The 18,679-nt window shown below is 42.8% G+C and overlaps 1 protein-coding gene across 1 annotated transcript in view; it reads left to right on the plus strand.

The window, feature by feature from the left end:
• Window positions 1-18,679, plus strand: part of phf21b (PHD finger protein 21B) — a 269,761-nt gene that overhangs the window by 154,242 nt on the left and 96,840 nt on the right. Inside the window, exon 5 of the mRNA XM_068050837.1 lies at window positions 798-890. Coding sequence (XP_067906938.1) covers window positions 798-890 — 93 coding nt within the window. The remainder of the gene's footprint in view (window positions 1-797; window positions 891-18,679) is intronic.

Raw genomic sequence — 18,679 nt, forward strand, 5'->3', positions numbered from 1 at the left:
TTTTTTTATTCATTCATGGGATGTGAGCATCGCTAGCAAAGCCAGTATTTATTACCCTTGAGAAGGTGGTAGTGAGCTACCTTCTTGAACCACTGCAGTCAGTATGGTATAGTTACTCCCACAGCACTATTAGGTAGGGAGTGCCAGGATTTTGATCCAGCAATGATGAAAGAACAGTGATATATTTTGGAGATATTTAAATAGATCAGATGCTCTTGACAGAATCTCCCAAGACACTCCATGTTGTGTTGAGTGAATTTTAATCTACTGCACGAGCCACTTTTGTGGACCTGAATGAAAATACCGATCGATAATGAATTAGAAGATTTGTGTTTGTTCATATTATCTGTCTGTGCTACTCTTAAATCCATGCCCTACGGATGAGAGAGAAGCCTGGACAATCAGTATGCCGACCAATTCTCCCAAATTAACTCTTCATTTTAATCCATTTTAATAAATTATTTGAGTGTAACTTTTGCTGAAGTGCAAATTTAAAAGATTGAATTATTTTAAAGGTGCAAGTAGTCTTTCAGCCGCCAAACACTCTCACATGGAATAAAATATATTCAGAGTTTGTGTGCAGGATTTAAGTTTTTCACATTTCCCTGTTTCTCATTGAGGAAAAGGTTTATTTTTCAGTCAAGATCATTAAAGATTAAAGTGCTGAAGTTTCATTGTTATTGTCATGTTAGAAATTTCAAATTTTCTAGAAATCAGAATTTCAAATCTGGAGGGTAATCTACAAATGAACACTGACCTAAACTCTAATTATATTTTCATTTTTCTTCCTTCTACAGACACTGGGAACTGTTACTGCAGTGCCCATTAAGGTCCCCCAGGTCAGCTCTTTGCAGAGGTTGGCAGGCCAAGGACCAGCAGTGCTACCTCAGGTAAAGATAATAAAACGGTTGAAGGCTGAATGATAATTCTGTTGTGCTGATATGTCCGGTATCTGATGCTGGACCTAAATTGATATTGCATTGTTCAATCCATTTGTTGTTATGAGGTCCTAGTAGTTGATAATGAGTGATATCAAAGTAATGTGTGTATTGGCCTTTATTGCAAAGGGGTTGGAGTACAGGAATAAAGAAGTCTTACTAAAATTGTACAGGGCTTTGGTAAAACCACACATGGAATAAATACTGTGTGCAGTTTTGCTCTTCACATTTAAGAAACGATATACTTGCACTGGAGGCAGTACAGCGAAGATTTACTCGATTGGTTACTGGTATGAGGGGGTTGTCTTATGAGAGGCTGAGTAAATTGGGCCTATATTCCCTGTAGTTTAGAAGAATGAGAGGCGATCTAATTGAGACATACAAAATTCTGAAAGGGCTTGATAGGGTAGAAGCTGAGAGAACTCAGGGACACAGTCTCAGGATAAGGGGTCAATTATTCAGGACTGAGATGAGGAGAAATGACTTCACTCAAAGAGTTGTGAATCTTCGGAATGCTCTACCCCATAGGGTTGTGTATGCTCCATCATTGAATAAATTTAAGGTTGGGATAGATAGATTTTTGGTGTTGCAGGGAATCAAGGGATATGGGGAGCGGGCAGGTAAGTGGAATTGGAGCCAAAGATTGGCCATGATCGTATTGAATGGTGGAGCAGGCTCAATGGGCCATGTGGTCTACTTCTGCTCCTATTTCTTGTGTTCTTATGTTGAGGTTTTTTTATTGCTTTAACTTTCAACTTAATAATGTATTAGAACTGTAAAGTTAGTGCCAGATATCAGTTATCGTTAAATTATGGAGAAGTGATTGAAGAGAAAATGTGGGCTGTTTGTTCATAAAACCCAATATGAAATTGAAAGAATTTCTAACTAATAATTGCATTGTATAATAGTGTTTACTAATCTTCCTAATGGTGAGTAGAACTAAAACAGATCCATACCCAATATCTTTGTTGTATTAGTCCAACAAAAGCACTAAAAGTGATAGACTCGCATGTAAAGAAATTATCATTACTTGCCACTAATTATTGTCTGTACTGCAGCACAGAGTGCTGCTAGCTGTTGTCCTAATGCACAAACAGCATCTTACATGAAATGAGTAAACAATTCATATTTGTTTAAATGGTTTTGGAGTAGAATAGACACCATCTAAGAAAGTTCTTTCGAGAGATTCTTCAGCCACACAGTTCAATGAGATGAATTAATGTACATAATTAAAACTGCAGTCATCTTCGACAGCCACCAATTTGAGGGAGAGTGCTGGCATAGGCCTCAGCATTCTTTAGCTGGGGATGAGAGAGAGAATGAGTCCAGGTTCTCATTCTGGATCACTACTGTGACTTTTTTGGGGAAATGCCTGTGTGTGGACAGTAGCTTAGGATAGAATCAAGTTTGGCTGTGAACCCATAGTTGAATGTTCACTTGAGGGCTGCCACACCTGTGGAATATTATCCGTGGATCATTTCTTTAGGGTAAGGAGAGGAATAATTGCTGAAACATCTTAGAACAGCCATATCGCTACTAAATCCAATTGAGCCCTGTTGCGTTGGGGCCAAAAACTTCAAGTATGTTGACTTGATGTAATCAGAATTTGATTTTAACGCAGCAAACATCCCAGCAATTGTTAATAGTAGATCTCTTTAACTATTTGATTTTTTTTTTAGAGTGCAAGTGGTAAGACTCCTCTTGCTGCTAAACATTAAGGGCCTGGATTTTACAATGCGAATAAGATCAGTGCTCACCATTATTATAGAGTAAATCAGACAGCACTTTATAGCATCTGGACATGCGCAGTTAAACGTGGAAATCAAGACGTTGCTTTGCAGGTTGCTCTGCTGCTCCACAAGCTTCGCTGTATTGGTACTTCAAGAGATTCTGCATTCAAACACACGAAGAGTGTGAAATAGTGCTATTTACCACCTGGATAACCACTAAACAGGCAAGAAAAGGTTAATACTTGTCCATTCAAGTATAGCTAAATTTTTAATGGTGTGATAAGTCTTTATTACTGTCAGACAATCTCTCTGACACTGAAAATTTACTTCTTGTGGTGTCTTATTCCTTCAGATATTAATTACTGTTGAAAATAAAAAACTTAATTTTTTTTTACTTTTTCTTTGTCTCTTTATCTTTTTTATCCCATCTTTCTTTCCTGTTTATTTTATTTTCTCCACATGAATATTGAATTCATTATAAAATCTACTTTACACTTCCTGGTTTAGACTCTGCTGCCTCAGTAAGGATACTTCAATCTGATTGGTTGGTTGAAGATGCATGCTGTTCACACAGGTCCCAGATCCCCTGTAGAGGTCACCGTGCTGTATCACACCTGGGGCTAGATTTTCATTTTGGAGACAGGAAACCAGAACCGGATCTAGTTTTGGTCTGAATCCTGCCTCCTCCGGCAAGCTGATTCAGATTGCAATTTTTAAGTAGGAAAGCCCTTAATTGGTGTGGAAACAGGTTTTCTGTCCTCTTAGAGCCAGTGTTTTTGAAAATGGCAATGGGTCAGATCAAGTTTGGGGCTCATGTAGATTAGAGGCCTGCTTTAGGTCGGGGAAATCAACCTGACCTGAACCCGACCAAGCCACAGCGGGCCTGAGCCCGACCCGACCGGAACCCGCCATTAATCGGCCCGACCCAACCATCCCTTTACTTGCGTTCCTGACATCAAACCTGTAAGAAGCTGCAGCGCATGAGTGAGACGTCATAGTGACGTCACTCGCTCACTGCGCAGACTCAGTTTCGTCCCGGACTCCCAGCTCAGGTAAGTTTTTTATTTTTTTTATTTTTAATACTTACCGGCACAGCACTGACCCCGTGTGTCCCGCCCGACCCGACCCGACCCCGACACATGTAGACTTCCATGGTAGCCATCACTGAGGCTGCTGGTTGTCCTAAAGGAGAGATCTGCCTTCCAAGGCATCAAAGGGGAATGAGATGTCACAGGGGAGCTGAAGGTCTGGCACTAGGGGTAGGGCAGACCCTCTCTTCACCAGTGCCCACCTGGATCTAATGCTGGAGGTCATGATGGAGAGAAGGGAGTCCTCTTCCCGGAGGGTGGCAGGAAGAGGCCACTGTGGTGTGCAGCGGGGGCACTTCTCTGTTCAGTGTGACTGTCTTCCGCTCACTCTTCTCTCTTAACCCACTGCTCCTCCCCCAGTGAGCTGTCACCTTCCAGGCTCTCACTGTCCTCGAGGTCCACACCTCTCTGGAGAGCCATGTTGTGGAGAACGCAGCAGTCCACCATAATGACTGAGACCCTAGCAGGAGGGTATTGGAGGTTGCCACCTGACTGACCTGGGCACTAGAATTGCATCTTGACAAACCCGATGGCCTGCTCAACAGGTGACATTGTTACGTTCACTTCTGTGCCTCTGTCTGGGGCTCTGGGAGATGGGCCAGTAATCATCTCTTAAAGGGATTTCCCTGGGAGCCAGCCATGCACTTTGGGGGATGGAATGAAGGACTGAGGCAGCCTGGACTGGCCGAGGATGAAGGAGTCATGGCAGCTGCCAGGAAAGTGAGCACACACACAGAGGAAGCTCTTGTGGTCACAGACTAGTTGGACATTGAGGGAGTGGAAGCCCTTCCTGTTGATGGATCTCACTTGCCGGTCGCTGGGTACCTTGATGACCACATAGACCCAAGTGATGATGCCCTGCTCCTGGGGAATCCATCGATGGAGGCTGAACCCAATTCCCTCTGTGCCAGCGCACGCCCAGCTATGTCAAAGTGGGTGTAGTCCCTGCCCTCCTGAAAAGGGCATCCCTGACCTGCCTGATGGCGTAATGAGATGCTGACTGCGAGATGCCACCTAGGTCCAAAGCTGATCCCTGGAATGACCCAGTTCAGGACGACTGAGATGTTGATGGCTGCAGGTAGGGGACTGCCTTGGGGGCCATGAAGCCTGAGGTCATTGTGGATCAACGCACGCAGGACTGAGACAATCTGCCTGTATAGGCGCAGGCTCCTGCAACACTGGCGCTGACATTTGCAGGTAGCTACCTCTTGGAGCTGTGCACCCGATGTCTTGGGTAGTGCCTTCCTCCCTTTGCAGCCCCCCCCACTGTGCTCTTCTGGCCTCCTGCTATCCTGGAGGTTGCCATAGTTCATCCTGGCTGCTCTTCCTAATGTCAGACTAGCCCATTCGCTTTTGTACTCCCTCATCTGGGCTTTGTGCATTCACCAGGCCTTACCCTGCCAACCCCAGCTGCCCCTGTGATGCCATCAGGCTCAAGTCACTCTCTGGTTTCCTGCTACTTACCGATGAGAAATTCAATTCTTTCAACTGCAGCAATAGCTACACTAAGGCACATCTGCAAAAGCTGAGTTTTATTTGCTGCCTCTGCTTTATTTCAGTCAGCCCTTCCCATAGCCCTCAGAGTCCTCCACACTGTTCACATCTTCACAACCCTGTCCTATTTTCCCCCCCCATGATACCTTCCCTGTTCCCGGCCTTCAATAATTGTGAACTGATAGTGACAAGCCTGCTAATAAGCTCATTTTAATGAGTTGAACAGGCACTTAATTGGAACGTCCGCCCAACCCGTCCCTTGCTACCGATGCGCCTTTAAAAATGGCATCGCGTTCTGGAGGTGCTGACCTTCAAGAATACAGTCTTTAAAAAGCACTCGCATCCATTCTCGCACTCAGTGAGCTTTGAAAATCTGGCCCCTGATCATCATAAATTGTCATGCAAAAGCCCACAAAAAGCCTGTAAGCAGCTATAAGCGTAATGCACAGCAAGTGTTGTTAGTTTGCACTGGTCTCAAAATCCAGGCTATTAATGTCTGTCTCTCATTGTTGAGTCCCCTCGTTTTGCCTCATGTCAAAATCTGCAGTAAATTCACAATTTTGTATTTGTTCATTGCCCAACTACAGATTCCCTGTGCTTTTGGGCTAATAACAGAAGAATGTAAACATATAGGGCTTTATTTCCAGCACATCATTTGCCCCAATAAGGTTGCCGTCAGGCAGGACAAGTCTTGTTGTATTCCAAGTTATAGAAGAAACTTTTGTGTGACAACAGTAACCTGCTTGCACATGTATTAAATCTGCATAACGGCAAAGGTACAGTTGAGAAATTTTAGTGCATTTTTTTCATTTGTTCCTGGGATGTAAGCATCGCTGGCAACATCAGTATTTGTTGCCCATCCTTAATTGCCCTTGGGAAGGTTGTGGTGAGAAGCCTTCTTGAACCGCTGCAGTCCATGTGGGGTAGATACACCCACAGTGCTGTTAAGGAGGAAGTGCCAAGATTTTGATCCAGTGACAGTGAAGGAATGGCGATATAGGTCCAAGTCAGAATAATGTGCGACTTGGAGGGAACTTGCAGGTGGTGTTGGTCTGTTGGCCTCGTCCTTCTAGATGATAGAGGTCGCAGGTTTGGAAGGTGCTGTCCAAGAAGCCTTGGTGAATTGCTGCAGTGCATCTTATAGATGGTGAATGTTGAAGGTGCTGAATGGGGTGCCAAACAAATGGGCTGCTTTGTCCTGGATGGTGTTGAGCTTCTCGAGTGTTAGTAGAGCTGCATTCATCCAGGTAGTTGGAGACTATTCCATCACACTCCTGACTTGTGCCTTGTAGATGGTGGATAGGCTTTGGGGAGTGGGGAGGCAAGTTACTCGCAGCAGAATTCCCAGTCTTTGACCAACTCTTGTAACCACAGCATTTATATGGCTGGTCCAATTAAGTTTCTGGTCATTGATAACCCCCAGGCGATTGGTGGAGATTTAGCGATGGTAATGCCATTGAACGTCAAGGGGAGATGGTTGGTTTCTCTCGTCAGAGATGGTCATTGTCTGGCACTTGTGTGGCGTGAATGTTACTTGCCACTTGACCGTCCAAGCTGAAATGCTGTCCAGGTCTTGTTGCATGCAGGCATGTACTGCATATTATAATTTGCATTGTATCCTGGCTACTGTGTTGGTTCTACTTGTATTTTTCTACTATGGCATAAATTTGGCAATATCACAGTACAGAGCAGGAGGAATAATCTGTGTATGTTATGAAAGTGCTTTGTTTGTAATATTTTTTGAGGACTAGTGTTTTAGAATTGTGGAGATGGATTCATTGGAGGACTGAAGTGATTCCATAGATGCTGGACTTCGCTTTTTTAAAGAGGTACTGGAAGGACTCTGTTTAAAAAGATTTACCGGATGTCACATTTCTTCAGCTAAGTAAACAACAGGTGCCTTCTGACTATGGGAGTTGTTTACAAGCGATGTGACATGCCAAGATTTATGGTGCTCAAGAGTGGGTTTCATTTTTCAATACTGTTTTGAGTCAGTTGGAGGTCAGCCTGCTAAGAGAGAAGCACCCAGCTCATCTTTCTCCACCTCTCTCAAACCCCTGAAAAATCCAGCATGTGATGGCTAAAATGCCTGATGCCGCATTTCTCCTGAGAAGCTTCCTCTCGACATCTCTTGAACAAACTGCTTCTGAAAAGCTCCCAGTGACCCGTTTACGTGTATTCGGATGCCAGACTCTATGCCATTTGGAACGTAACATATCATATCCTTTTTCTTCAAGAAGCAACAAGTACTTTGGCCAAAGCATCTTTATTTTTCCTTAAACCGGCGCGCACATTTGTATGTGTGTGTGTGTTCGGTATTTAGAAGGGAATACATATGTTTACTGTTATATGTCAAACTGCGTTAAAGCTTTGCATCTTTATTGACCACGTCTTGTTTTATGATAAATTAATACTTTTGTTTATTGAAGAAACCTGTTCGGTGGATTTTATTCTGAAATAAAAATAGAGTATATAATTGGCTGTATCGGTAACTGGGTAAACATTTAAATATATGTTGTGACCTGTGGAGAATTGGAACGAGAGAAAGACCGTGCACTCCTCCCGCCTTGGTCGTAATATATAATTGGGGGCTCTGAGCAGGGTAACCCAAAGTCAACGGCATGCAGTTGTAAGTGGGGTAATAATAATTTAAAAGGGGAAAAGGAAAGCACCTTTTTTTGTGCATTAGAGTAAAGTTTACACTACCAGAATGGCTTTGTCAGTTGCTGTGACCTTTCTGGAGATGGAGGATCTATGCTTGAGTGATCTGCAAATTTTAACCAAGGCTAGCGTAAAGGAATTGCCAGTAAAGTCAAAGTTAGAGTTAAAACCAGCAGCTAAGAAAGCAGACATAATTGAAGTAATAGCACACCATTGGAAATTGGAAGAAGGAAAAGGCAATCCAGATGGTGGTTCAGTTGAATTAGCTAGGATTCAATTGCAGATGAAGCAACTTGAAAGAGAAAAAGAAAGGGAAAAGGAAGAGAGGAAAAGGAGAGAGCATTTCAAAAAGAAATGAGAGAAAGGGAGTGAGAAAGGGAGTTCGAATTTTAAAAAAAAGCTGGGACTAAAACAAAAGGCTGGCTTTGACTCCAGTGAAAGTTTTGAGGAGGAAGAATCTGATTGCAACTCAGGATCCAGTGGAGAGCTATTTAAATTTGTGCAAGCCCTCCCAAAGTTTGAGGAAAGGGACGTAGAAGCATTTTTCATTTCTTTTGCAATGCTAGCTAAACAGATGAGGTGGTGAAAGAAAATTGGACACTGCTCATGCAAAGCAGGTTATTTGGCAGAGCTCATGAAGTTTATGCTATGCTTTCTGAGGAGGCTTCTGCTGATTGAGATGGCAAAAAAGGCTATTACCACTGCTTATGAGTTAGTCCCTGAAGCATATGGGCAGAAATTTTGGAACCTCGGGAAACAGCCTGGGCAAACTTATTTGGAATTTGAGAGGATAAAGCAAATTAACTTTGATCTTTGGATGCGGGCACTAAAAGTAGAGGCCACGTATGAGACCCTTGGGGAAATAATTTTCCAAGGAGAATTTAAAAATTAATTCCTTCTCTTCGTAAGAACCTATGTAGAGAACCAGAAGGTTTCAACAGCCAGACAGGCAGCTGAGATCGCTGATGCTTACGAGCTTGCTTACAAGCCCAAACCCTTTGTCCGCCACCCCCACAAACCCAAGAAGGATAGAAGGTGGGAGGGTGAAAAGAAGGCAAGTAGCTGGGGACAAGAAGGAACAGCTCAGAACGCCCTGGGATCTTCTCAGGCCAGAAAGGAAAATGCTGAGGGTCCAAGTGAGGTCTGAAAGCCTCAGTGTTCCTGTAAGGTGGGATACCTTCATGCAGAATACTGGAAGTGGTGGGGTAAACCTAAACCCATGGGACTTATTAGGGTATTCAAAGCCAAGGCATAAGCTGTAGCTCTGACTGCAGCTGTAAGGCCAAGTAAAAAAAAAGTGAGTGCAGGGGATGTGAACAGGAAACCTGAGAGTGATGGGGAATTTTGGTCAAAAAGAAAAGTAACTCCCTATCCCTCAAGTGAGGCAGGTTATCTTACAGTTATACTTAGGGATGGATACAGGAGCAATCTAAACTCTTTTGCTGGGGAAAAGCATAACTTTTCCATCAGAGTACGCATTGAATGCCAAGGTTTTAGTGAATGGTGTTGTTGGGGAGTATATACCTGTACCTTTGTATCGGGTGCACCTGGAGTGTGATCTAATGTCTGGAATGGTAATTGTAGAAGTTGTCCATAATTTGTCTGTAGACGGAATTGACCTACTGCTGGGTAATGATTTGGCCAGAGCGAAGGTAGTAGCTTCTCCGGTAGTCATGGAAAGACCAAATGAAGTCAAGGAGATGGAGCAGTTGCAGGAAAAGGTTACAGGAATTTTTCCCTCCTATAGTGACCTGAGCAATGGCTAAAAAAGTCCATTGTCGGAGATCAAATTGGCACCACAGACAGACAGCCGAATGTCTGAAACTTTCTTTGAGGAGTTGGATAATCCAAAGGAAATGTTCAGTAAGTTTTCTCTGATCAAGGCTTTGAGTTAATTAAAGTGGCACAATCAGCTCTAACCGAAGCTAAAGCAAAGGGAGTTTTGGAAGGCTACTATATTAAAAATGGGATTCTGATGAGGAAGTGGAGACCTCCTCACAGACCTGCGGATGAAGAATGGACGGTAGTTCATCAGATAGCGGTACTGTATTGCTGGGAAATATTAAGGATAACACATGAACTTCCTATGGCGGGACATGTAGGGATCCGGAAGTCCCAATCACGTATAAGTTGACATTTTTACTGGCCAGGTCTTTCCAAGGATGTGGTGCAGTTTTGTAAAACGTGCCAGATTGTGGGAAAACTGCAACCTGCCAAAAAATCTGCACCTGTAATTCCCATACCAGTTTTTGGGGAACTATTTAATAGAGTGTTGGTCGATTGTGTGGGACCTTTACCAAAAACAAAAGTGGGACATCAATATATACTGACTATCATGGATATGGCTACTCGGTTCCCAGAGGCCATTCCCTTGAGAACAATTTCTGCTAAGGTAGTGGTAAGAGAAGTTAACCCAGTTCTTCACTCGATATGGATTACCAGTTGAGATTCAGTCGGATCAAAGTTCTAATTTAATGTCTAAAATTTTTCAGGAAGTTATGAATAATCTGGGTATAACTGTTTAAGTCTTCAGCCTACCACCCACCGACATAAGGGGCTTTAGAAAGGTACCATCAGACGCTCAAAATGATGGTCAGGGCATACTGTCATGAATATTCCAATGATTGGGATAAAGGGCTAGAATTTCTTATGTTTACCACTGAGAGTTCACCTAATGAGTCTGCCATTTTAGTCCTTTTGAATTAGTTTATGGACATGAGGTAAGAGGTCCTCTAAAACTAATCAAAGAAAGGTTATTAAAACAGAGGGATGAATCTTCTGTGTTAGATTATGCATCTGTGTTCCGGGAGCGGCTCACAGGAGCCTGCAAAGTGGCTCAGGAACACCTTTTAAAGCTTCCCAAACAACTATGAAGAAATGGGCAGATAAGCATGCCAAGAACCAAATATTATAAGCCTATAATTGCGCAAAGATGGGAGGCAGGTCAGATGAATGGACAGAATATAAAAAACAGCAAAGAATGACTAAAAGATTGCTAAGGAAGGTAAAATTAGAGTACGAGAGAAAGCTAGCTAGAAATATAAAGACAGGTAGTAAGAGTTTCTTTAGATATTTAAAAAAGAAAAGAGTTAACAAAGTGAGCGTTGGTCCTATAAAAACTGAGTCTGGGGAATTATTAATGGATGATAAGGAGATGGCAGATGAATTGAACAGCTATTTTGCATCGGTCTTCACCATTGAGGATACAAATAACATCCCAGTATTAGCGGTAAGTCAGGAAATAGAAGGGAGGGAGGAACTCAAAATTACCATCAGGGAAGTGGTACTGAACAGATTGTTGGAGCTGCAGGCTGACAAGTCCCTGGGTCCTGATGGACTTCATCCAAGGGTGTTAAAAGAAGTAGCTAGTGAGATAGTTGACAGATTAGTTTTAATTTTTCCAAAATTCCCTAGATTCGGGGAAGGTTCCGTTAGATTGGAAAATAGCGAATGTAACTCCTTTATTCAAAAAAGGAGGGAGACAGAAAGCAGGAAACTATAGGCCAGTTAGCATAACATCTGTCTTAGGGAAAATGTTAGAAGCTAATTTTAAAGACGTTCTAGCAGGGCATTTAGAAAAATTCAAGGCAATCAGGCAGAGTCGACATGGTTTTGTGAAAGGGAAATCATGTTTATTGAATTTATTGGAGTTCTTTGAGGGAGTTACATGTGCTCTGGTGGATGTATTGTACATAGATTTCCAGAAGGCATTTGATAAGATGCTACATCACAGGTTATTGCAGAAAATAAAAGCTCATGGTGTAGGGGATAACATATTGGCATGGTTAGAAGATCGGTTAGCTAACAGGAAACAGAGTAGGCATAAATGAGTCACTTTCTGGTTGACTAGATGTAACGAGTGGTGTGTCGGGGATCTGTGCTGGGGCCTCAACTTTTTACAATTTATATAAATGACTTGGATGAAGGGACCGAATGTATGGTTGCTAAATTTGCTGATGACACAAAGATAAATAGGAAAGTAAGTAGTGAAGAGGACATAAGGAGGCTTCAAAGGGATTATAGATAGGTTAAGCGAGTGGGCAAAGACTGGCAAATGGAGTATAATGTGGGAAATTGTCCACTTCGGCAGGAAGAATAAAAAAGAAGCATATTATCTAAATGGTGAGAGGATGCAGAGGGATCTGGGTGTCCTAGTGCATGAATCGCAAAAGGTTAGTATGCAGGTACAGCAAGTATTTAGGAAAGCTAATAGAATGTTATTGTTAATTGCGACGGGAATTGAATACAAAAGTAGGGAGGTTATGCTTCAGCTATACAAGGCATTTGTGAGACCACATCTGGAGTACTGTGTACAGTACTGGTCTCCTTATTTAAGGAAGGATGTAAATGCGCTGGAGGCAGTACAGAGAAGGTTTACTAGACTAATACCTGGAACGGGCGGGTGGGCTGTCTGAGGAAAGATTGGACAGGCTAGGCTTGTATCTGCTGGAATTTAGAAGAGTAAGAGGCAACTTGATTGAAACATATAAGATCCTGAGGGGTCTTGACTGGGTGGATGTGGATGTGGAAAGAATGTTTCCTCTTGTGGGAGAATCTAGAACTAGGGGCCACTGTTTTAAAAATAAGGGGTCGCCCATTTAAGACAGAGATGAGAATTTTTTTTTCTCTGAGGGTTGTGAGTCTTTGGAATTCTCTTCCTCAAAAGGTGGTGGAAGCAGAGTCTTTGAATATTTTTAAGACAGAGGTAGATAGATTCTTGATAAGCAAGGGGGTGGAAGGTTATCGGGGGTAGGTGGAAATGTGGAGCAATCAGTTCAGCAATGAACTTATTGAATGGTGGAGCAGCCTTGAAGGGCTGAGTGGCCTACACTTACTCATAATTCATATGTTCGTATGTGCTTCAACCAGGGGATGAGTTATTAGTATTGTTGTCTTTACAGGGTGAACCGCTGAAAGCACGGTTCAGTGGACCATATAGAGTATTCAAAAGGATTGGTAAAGTAAATTATTTGATTTGACACCCCAGATTGTCGGAAAAAGAATCGACTGTGTCACATCAATATGTTGAAACACTATCACGACCGGGAGGCGGATAAGCATGCACAGGTAGTAGGGACAGTGAAGGATGAAAGGGATAATGAGTATGAGGCAGAAGGAGGCCTAGGCCATTCTCAAAAGATGCAGAACAACGAGAAGACTTAAGGCTACTCACAGCATTTAAAAGAGTTTGTAGGGACAAACCAGGATGTACAACCTTAACCATACATGATGTGGATGTAGGAGAATACTCTCTGAAAAAACAGTATCCCCATTGTTTAAGTCCAGAGAAAGAGGCCCAGTTGAAAGCAGAAATCCAATACATGTTGGAAAACCACCTAATTGGACCCAGTCAAAGCAGCTGGAGTTCCCCAGTCGTGTTATTGCCTAAACCTGACAGTTCAACTAGATTTTGTGCAGACTACAGAAAGGTTAATGTAGTAACCAAGGCGCACTCCTACCCAATTCCTCGCTTAGAATATTGTATTGACAGAGTTGGCAGTGCCACGTTTCTTACCAAAATAGATTTGTTGAAGGGATGCTGGGAAGTTCCTCTCACAACCCAAGCTAAAGAAATATTGGCCTTTGTCACACCAGATGGTCTTTTCCAATGCCGTGTACTGCCATTAAGGCTAAAAAATGCCCCAGCAACTTTTCAGAGACTAATGAACCAAGTGGTAGCCAGCGTTACTAAATGTGTGGTTTACCTTGATGATGTGCTGGTATACAGTGACACTTGGAAGGACCACTTGGAACAACTAGAAGCTCTATTTCAAAAATTACAGTCAGCTGATTTGGTGATGAACCTTGCCAAAAGTGAATTTGCAAAAGCACGGATAACCTACCTAGGCTATGTAGTAGGGCAAGGACAGGTGTTGCCAAGAACTGCAAAAGTACGAGCATTGATGGAGTTCCCTGCCCCTAAGACTAAATGAGAAATCATGAGGCTTTTGGGGATGTGCGGTTTCTACCACAGGTTTGTACCATATTTTAGTAATATAGCTGCTCCACTGATGCAATTGCTACAAAAAAAGAAAGTCAAGATAGTGTGGACAGGAGAGTGCCAAGCATCTTTTGAAAGGCTGAAAGCCATTTTGTTCAGTGAATCGGTTTTGGCTGCCATGGATTTTACTAAGCCCTTTGGGGTGGTGAATGATACTAGTGAGCTGGGGGTCGGTGCAGTCCTGTTGCAGGACGGTGGATTGGGCATAGAAAGGCCAGTGAGATACTTTTCCAGAAAGCTAACACGACATCAAGAGAGATGTTCAGCAATAGAAAATGAAACCCTGGGCTTAATATTGACTGTTAGGCATTTTGCAGTATATATCCGCCATGACTACCGAGAGACACTGGTATATACTGATCATGTCCCCTGACTACTATTTAAAGAATGAGGTACCGATGAGGTCCTCACAGACTGAGGGCCAGGAGTGGACAGTAGTTCACCAGTTAGTGGTGCCACAGACGTACAGGGGAGAAATATTAACAAGTGCCCACAAGATTACAGTGACTGTACATCCTGGTATACAAAAGACCAAAGCCTGCCATAAGACAGCAGTTGACTGGCCAAAACTCAAGGATGTGGTGGAGTACTGCAAGAGTTGCCATCGACAGGCAAACGAGGGACAATCCCTACAGTCACCGGTCCCGAAACTAGGTCGTACTTCAGGTGCACCCAGTGTACAGGTACAAACATACACTGCCCTCCAATACCATTCACCACTATTTAGGTGTTCACTGCACTCTCTGGGGGAAAGGCCAGGCCTTTTCCCAATAAAAGGGATCTGGTGGCCCCTGTGTCCCTGAGAATCACTATGGGCTTGCTTGCCCCAGACCGAGGGATATGGGGTTACTTTCCCTTCAGATACAAAACCCCGGTAGCCTTCAGGAATCCTATCAATGTTTCCTGCACTGGATGTAGTAAGCTTCCTGGGTTGCACCCTTACTACCGTCAAAGCCACAGCCCGGTCCGTGTTTTCCATCAGGCCCTCGTCTTCACTGAGCGGGTGTGCCCTGATTAACCCTACTGGTTTCCCCTTTAATTTCCAGCAGTCAGCTTTTAGATAGTCTACCTTGTTACAGGGAAGCACACATGTCTCCGGGTTTCACTCTTGGTTTTTGGCTGGAGGAGGGCCCCCTGTGTCTCCTGCTTTCCTTTCTCTTCCAGGACTGCCTAGGCCGATATCACTTTCCCACCCGTTGTCCTTTTCGGATTTGTGGGGGTGATCAGGAAAGGTTCTCCCCTGGAAAACCGACTTCTGGATTTAAGAAAATTCATTGGCCAGAACACTGCTTGCCGGGCTCCCTGAAGCCGCTGTTCCTCGACATGAGTTTTTCTTGAGAATGGCAGAGTTTTTAAAAATTCGTCTGACAGGATTACTTCTCTGAGAGTCTTGTAGCTGAGCTGTATTTTTAAAGCCCTCAGCCACTGGTCAAAAGCCAGCTGCTTGCTTCTTTCAAACTCCGGATAGGTTTGATCGGCATGTTTTTTGAAGGTTCTAAACTTCTGCTGATAGGTTTCGGGTACTAATTCATATGCCCCTAGAATAGCATGTTTGGTCAGTTCATAGTTTGATGAACTCTCATCTGGCAGCGAGGAATAGACCTCATGGACTTTTCAGTTATTTTGCTTTGCAGTACAAGAGACCAGGTCTCAGCTGGCCATTTTAGCTGCCTTTCCAGTTTCTCGAAAGACACGAAAAATGCTTCCACATCTTCCTCATTGAATTTTGGAATCAATTGGGTGAGTTTTAGCAATCTTGTACCCAAGCCTGAATTCTGATCCTCCATATTGGCCATTCTTTCACTTGGGTTACTCTGTCGTCCCCTAGCTAACTCAAGCTGCCGTAACACTCTTTCTTCCCATTCTTTCTCTCGCTCTCCTCTCTCACTTGTTCCATCTCCTGTCTTTGTTATTTTTCATGTTCCATTTGGAAGGCTCGCTCTTTCTCCCTCTCCTGCCTCTCTCTTTCCTCTAATTAAACTTTCCTTTGTTCCAATTCTATCTTTGCTAGCAGCACCCTGTCTGGGTCTGCTTCACACCCTGCTTCTGCTTCATCAGATTCAAGGGAAGAATGGCTAGCCACTAGCCTTAGGAGTTCAGACTTCCTCGCCTTGCCACGTACAGTGATCCCACACTGCTCAGCCATTTTTCTCAACTCCTCCAGAGACCGTGCTTTTAATTTATCCCAAGTTACTTCACCCCGGTTTGGAGAGCTACTTGCTCCAGTTGCAGACATGTTAGTATTCAATCCCTCACAACCACAAGAAAACTAGTCTTGATTTGCTCTTTTTTGATCGTGAACAATTTGGCTTCCACTTCTAATTTCCACTCGTTTGTCTGTGGGTAACAATCCTGATGCTATCACCAAATTTCAATTACGACCAGGTGAGCAATGTCTTGGGGTTTTTTGCTATCTTTACCTGGTATTATTGTAACAGGGTTTAATTTTTAAACAGTGTTTTGAGCTCCCCCTTTGTGTGAATCCTTGTTCATAGTTTCCAATTATAAGGCAAAGAACTGAGCACAAACAGGCTTTCTTTGGTTTAAAGCAGAAAGAGGAAATTTATTAAACCTTAAACTTAAACTCTAATATGGTTCACGCCTACAGATATATGACGCGCCTATGTTAGCATGCATACGCGATATAAACATGCAAAAATAGGGACAGAAAAGATAAGTAGAACAGTTTGAGGCAATATATTGTTACTGATTCTTGAGCTTGCTGTAGTTCTGTATTGAAGATATGGTCTTGCACATCGTTGGGGCCCAGTATTCGTCTTAAAAAGCCGCCTTCACACAGGAAATCTTTCTCTCTTTTAGTTTCATGTGTTTTCACAAGATTCAGTTCTGTGAGAAGAGATGAAGGCAGGAAGACAGACAGGAGAGGAGATGTTCTCAATTCCAGAAAAGGTCTTTACTCCATGAGCACATGGCTTTTTCCCTCGATTCCCTTTGTTGGGAGTTCAAATTCAAAAAAAACTCCCAGGTTGCCCTGCAGGTTAGTCATGTGACTAGTTCCTTATATGGAACAGTCTCTTCACATCCTTGGTTGGAGGTTCAAATTTCTGTCACAGGCAGTTAGCCATGTGATTAAAAATGGTCTGATCACTTCTGTGTATGGGAGGAACAACTGCTGGATCCCCGTTGTTTCAACATTGTCTGTTACCATGGAAATGTCTTTCCAGTCAGAGATTACAATTTTTAAAATTTCAATGTTCATGTGGTGAAATAATGTGTGCCTCAGTCTTGGCAGGTTGCGGTTCTCCTGACAGAGTATATAATTGGCCGTATTGGTAATTGGGCACATATTTAATATATGCTGTGACCTGTGGAGAAGTGGAACTTGAGAAAGACAGTGCACTGCTCCTGCCCCAGTTGTAACAATGCTAACAAAGTACCAAAGGGCAACTTAACAGCCATGGAACCATACCCTAACTTGGAGTCCAACCTATCAGGGAAGGGGAAGAGATGGGGGGAAAAGCATGGCAAGCTGATGATTTAATGATATAATTTTGGGCAAGGGGAGCAGTGGTGAAAGAATGAACAAAAGGGAATTAAATTTTAGGTTTTTTTCTGTTAAACTGCTTAATGCTTTTAGAAATAACAGCAAGTGCAGTATTAATTTTAAGATTTTATAGACTGAATCTTATATAGACCAGAACAGTGTCACGAAAGATCACAGGTCTTTGATAGTACTGCTTGAATTCATGTGTAGTAGCTCACATATGTCTCAGGGTGGCAGATGAGACAAATTTTATTAAGTATTTGTACAGCTGTGGTGACAGACATTCCTGTTGTGGACTCTGCTATCCAGTCAATCACTAATCACTGAAAATAGTTAGTTTTTTAGAACTCATATAGTAAAGTTATAGTCCGTATTCTGAAGCAGCCATGCATTGTGTAACTGCAGACATTTATTAATGTTTCTGTTGATATTTCCACATAAACAGGGTTATGATGAAGACAAATGTGGCCTAATACTCACCCTCCCTGAATATTCCAAACCTTCTCCAAACAAGACCACTCCGTGTATGCAAAATTTTAACACATTCCACCACCCAATTTGACTTCTTCTGAATCTAAATCCCCATCCCGTCCCCATGTTGCCTTCCCAATAATCCTCCCCAAGCTTCCCAATACCATTGTGCTTCCTGCTTGCGTGAGAAGATCTTCCCTGACCATTTAGTTGCATATCCTATTTAAAAACAAATGAAATTGAAACAACATATAAGATCACTAAGGCCGCGTCTACAGATTTCATGTGTACATATATATATACATGTAATTTGACCCAAAAATGCAGTTACCACTCACAGAATGTTGTCTAATAAAAATGCCAAAGAGAGAGTTTTTCTTGTTCAGTCACTGTAAATTAGTAGCCCTGGTAATTCAGTGTGCTAAATGCTAAAACACAAGTTTTGCAATGCAGAGTATCCTCTGACTCACTGTGATTAGCACCACAGGACAATTGGCTAGTTTATTATTTACTTATTCTTGTATGAACACACTTCCTTTCCGTCCGCTTCAAATGTTCATGGCTTTTGGTGCGAGGGTGGTGTGAAGTGAGAGAGAGAGTTCATGGGTTACATTTAGGGCTGCATTCTAAATTAATATGTTACAAGTGCAGTGGAGAAAGATGCAGTTTGAAATCATCTTGTGAGATAATTAATGCAGATAATTAAGAGACCTGAAGCTGAGAGAACACTTCGGGGCCAGTGATCATAGCCTAATTAGTTTTGTGGTCAGAATACTCGATGAGGACTAATT

The sequence above is a fragment of the Heterodontus francisci genome, chromosome 18 (genome assembly GCF_036365525.1).
Source record: "Heterodontus francisci isolate sHetFra1 chromosome 18, sHetFra1.hap1, whole genome shotgun sequence".
NCBI lineage: Eukaryota > Metazoa > Chordata > Chondrichthyes > Heterodontiformes > Heterodontidae > Heterodontus > Heterodontus francisci.